This window comes from Ciona intestinalis, unplaced genomic scaffold (assembly GCF_000224145.3).
Source record: "Ciona intestinalis unplaced genomic scaffold, KH HT000442.1, whole genome shotgun sequence".
In the NCBI taxonomy this organism is placed as follows: domain Eukaryota; kingdom Metazoa; phylum Chordata; class Ascidiacea; order Phlebobranchia; family Cionidae; genus Ciona; species Ciona intestinalis.
Window position 1 is genome coordinate 1,120 of NW_004190763.1, and position 2,897 is coordinate 4,016.

Genomic DNA, 2,897 nt, shown 5'->3' on the forward strand with positions numbered 1-2,897 from the left:
ATGCGAAGTAATTATACTCTAATTCTTTTTAAAGATTTATCTTCTTAACAAAAATGTATGCTGTATTTTAACTTAAATTATACATAATGCCGTATGACCAATGACTACTGCCCATATCACGTCATCGACAACAAATAAGGGCGACAAACCTTCATTTTTACATTAAATAGAATAAACTATCTAAAAACATGTCTACATTTATGCAAGTTAACTTCTGGGAACCAGATTTTTAGATTTCTGATAAAAATACATTGTGTCTGCGCATGCGCAGTAGCCGATGGGAACCAGCTTTCTTGGGAACCAGATTTCCGCGACACCGGCACTACCCGAAACCGTGTACATTTTGGACCGCCTATGATTGCGTTGGTAGTGACAACTTCATTTCGGCTGCTGTTAGTTTGCGATTTTGTGAAAGACGGTTGGATATGCAGCAGAGTGTGGTGGTAAGTGTGGTGGAAAAGATGACAAGCTCGACAGCGAGCTCCACTTCTACAAAACCTAGCGCTGTGTCCAGGCGCAAGACAATTGAAACATAAACGTCTTTCCTGAGCCATAGTAAACCTCTCTCGAGGGGCGTAGTTATGAAACAAATTGCAGTCATAAAGACGATGCGGGCTTGCGCATAGCATATTGACCAGCATTATTTGCAAGAGCACTTGCTTGTACATGTACCAGTCAAGTAACACAATAATGAGAGTATTAGTTTACATTCAAACTACTTTTTCTATTATTATATCAGTGCACCAATATTCTGAAATTTAAAATGAAATTGAAAATAAAAACGCAAAAATAATTATAATAAAAAGTTGATTTTTCATGTGATAACGATGGGCCGCCATATAAGATGTTATGGACACGCCTCCGAACACACCCACGACAGAAAGGCACTGGCCTGCCTTAGCCACGTGACTTGCGCAATGTGCCGCAGTCAGCGTGCTTCATTATTAATTGTGTCGTGTTTCATTATTAATTGTGTAGTTATGTAGTAATCAGTGTCGCTATGTCGCAATTTAGTGCCCTTTAGATACGTGTGTGCTCGCCTTAGTTTTCATTCTACAATTTGGCGTCTTAATACAAACCCAAGAACACAACAGAGTTATTGGCGACGAGGACGGGATCTCAACCAACTGAACGAGGAAAACGCAGTTTGGTCTTGAAGATTCCAATTTAACATAAGATGGAAAAAGTTGCGAAACTGATTCAAGAACAGTTGAAACAGCAGCAGGAGCGTCACGATGAACAGCAAGTAGAACAACAAAGGCGTCACGATGAACTTCAGGAAGAACAGCAAAGGCGACATGAACAACAAATGAAGATGATTCTTACCTTGGTTGAGAAGGCTGGTTCTGGTGAAACGGCAACGTCTTCCGTTGCCATTCCAAGTTTTACATCGTTTGACTCTACATCGGAGCTGTGGCACGACTATTGGTCGAGGTTTACTACGTTCACACGGGCACATGCTGTACCAGAAACGAGGGTGGCTCAAGTNTTTTTGACCAACCAAACGACCACTACCTACAAGCTTCTTTTCAGTGTGGCGGGACAAAGCTCTCCAGTAAAAACCGTCAACGACCTTTCAATTGAAGATATTGAAACCTTTATGAAGCAACAGTTCGACCCGAAGCGATTTGTAATTCGGGAACGTTTCAAGTTTTGGAGCAACATGCAACGAAAGCCTGGAGAAACAGTGCAAGAATTGGCTGCACGCATTCGCCAGGACGCGGGCACGTGTGATTTTCCTTCGATACAAAACCCGCTGGACGAGGCATTGCGAACGAGGTTCATTTGCTCCATATCCAACGAAGCGGTACTGAAGCCAATTTTTAAAGTTAACGCTGATGAGCTGACATTTACGCGTGCTGTTGAAATTGCCACGCAAGCTGAAGAAGCTGCAAAGGTTGCAAAGGAGACCGTTTATGGAACGCGGGCACCTGTACACAAAGTACGAGAAGCAAAGAAAACCTCTGTCGTCTCACCCGCTAAGAAGCAAGCCTATAAAAAGAAAATTCGTTGCTATCGATGCGGGAAAGCCGATCATCTTGCCCCTGCTTGCCATTATAAAACGGCCAAGTGCAATTATTGCAAAAATGTGGGACACGTGGAAGCTGTTTGCAGAACGAAGCAGCAGGCCTCCGTTGACAACGTCAAGGTGTTACGGCCAATAAAGCAGCAAATAGGTTCCAATAAGAAACTAGAGGTGATCGTTGGTATTAATGGTAAAGAATGCATGTTGGAGATGGACACGGCAACTAACGGGAATTTCATTTCTGTCGAAACTTGGAGAAAAGTGGGCAAACCGAGATTGAAGCAGTCAACCCGGCGTTTCAATTCTGCGACAGAGCAGTTAGTTCCAATCGTGGGAGCATTCGAGGCAAAAGTTCAATATGGAACATCCGAGAAGTAACATCGAAATTTTCGTCACTAAAATGCCGCATCTCAATCTGATGGGTCGATGTGCCATTAAAGCGTTGCATATTTCGTTGGACCAGCTACTGCACAACCCGGGCGAGAAGCTACACGCGTTATATGAAGGTGGCCGTTCGGACGGGTTTTTACAAAAGGCTTGCAAACAACTTTGTGACCAATACCCGGATCTTTTCAAACCTGAATTGGGGTGTTTAAAGGATTTTGAACTAGAGGTGGAGTTTACAGACGACGTAAAGCCTAAATTCTGCAAGCCGAGACCTGTTCCATTTGCATTACAAGACGATGTCAATCAAGCGTATGATTCTGGCATCGCAAGAGGTATTTGGACGCCTGCGAAGTTCAACAAGTGGGGAACTCCAGTGGTTCCAATTCGTAAATCACTACTTCCAGGACAAGCCAAAGCCCAGATACGAGTTTGCGGCGACTATTCCGTCACCGTAAACCCGCAGTTATCTACACACCGTCATCCA

General features: G+C 43.5%; 1 protein-coding gene across 1 annotated transcript; it reads left to right on the plus strand.

Moving 5' to 3' along the window:
• Positions 1–1,177: 1,177 nt before the first annotated feature.
• Positions 1,178–2,404, plus strand: LOC113475420. Its single transcript, XM_026839589.1, has one exon. The coding sequence runs from the start codon at positions 1,178–1,180 to the stop codon at positions 2,402–2,404; it is 1,227 nt and encodes a 408-aa protein (XP_026695390.1).
• The last annotated feature ends 493 nt before the right edge of the window (positions 2,405–2,897 follow it).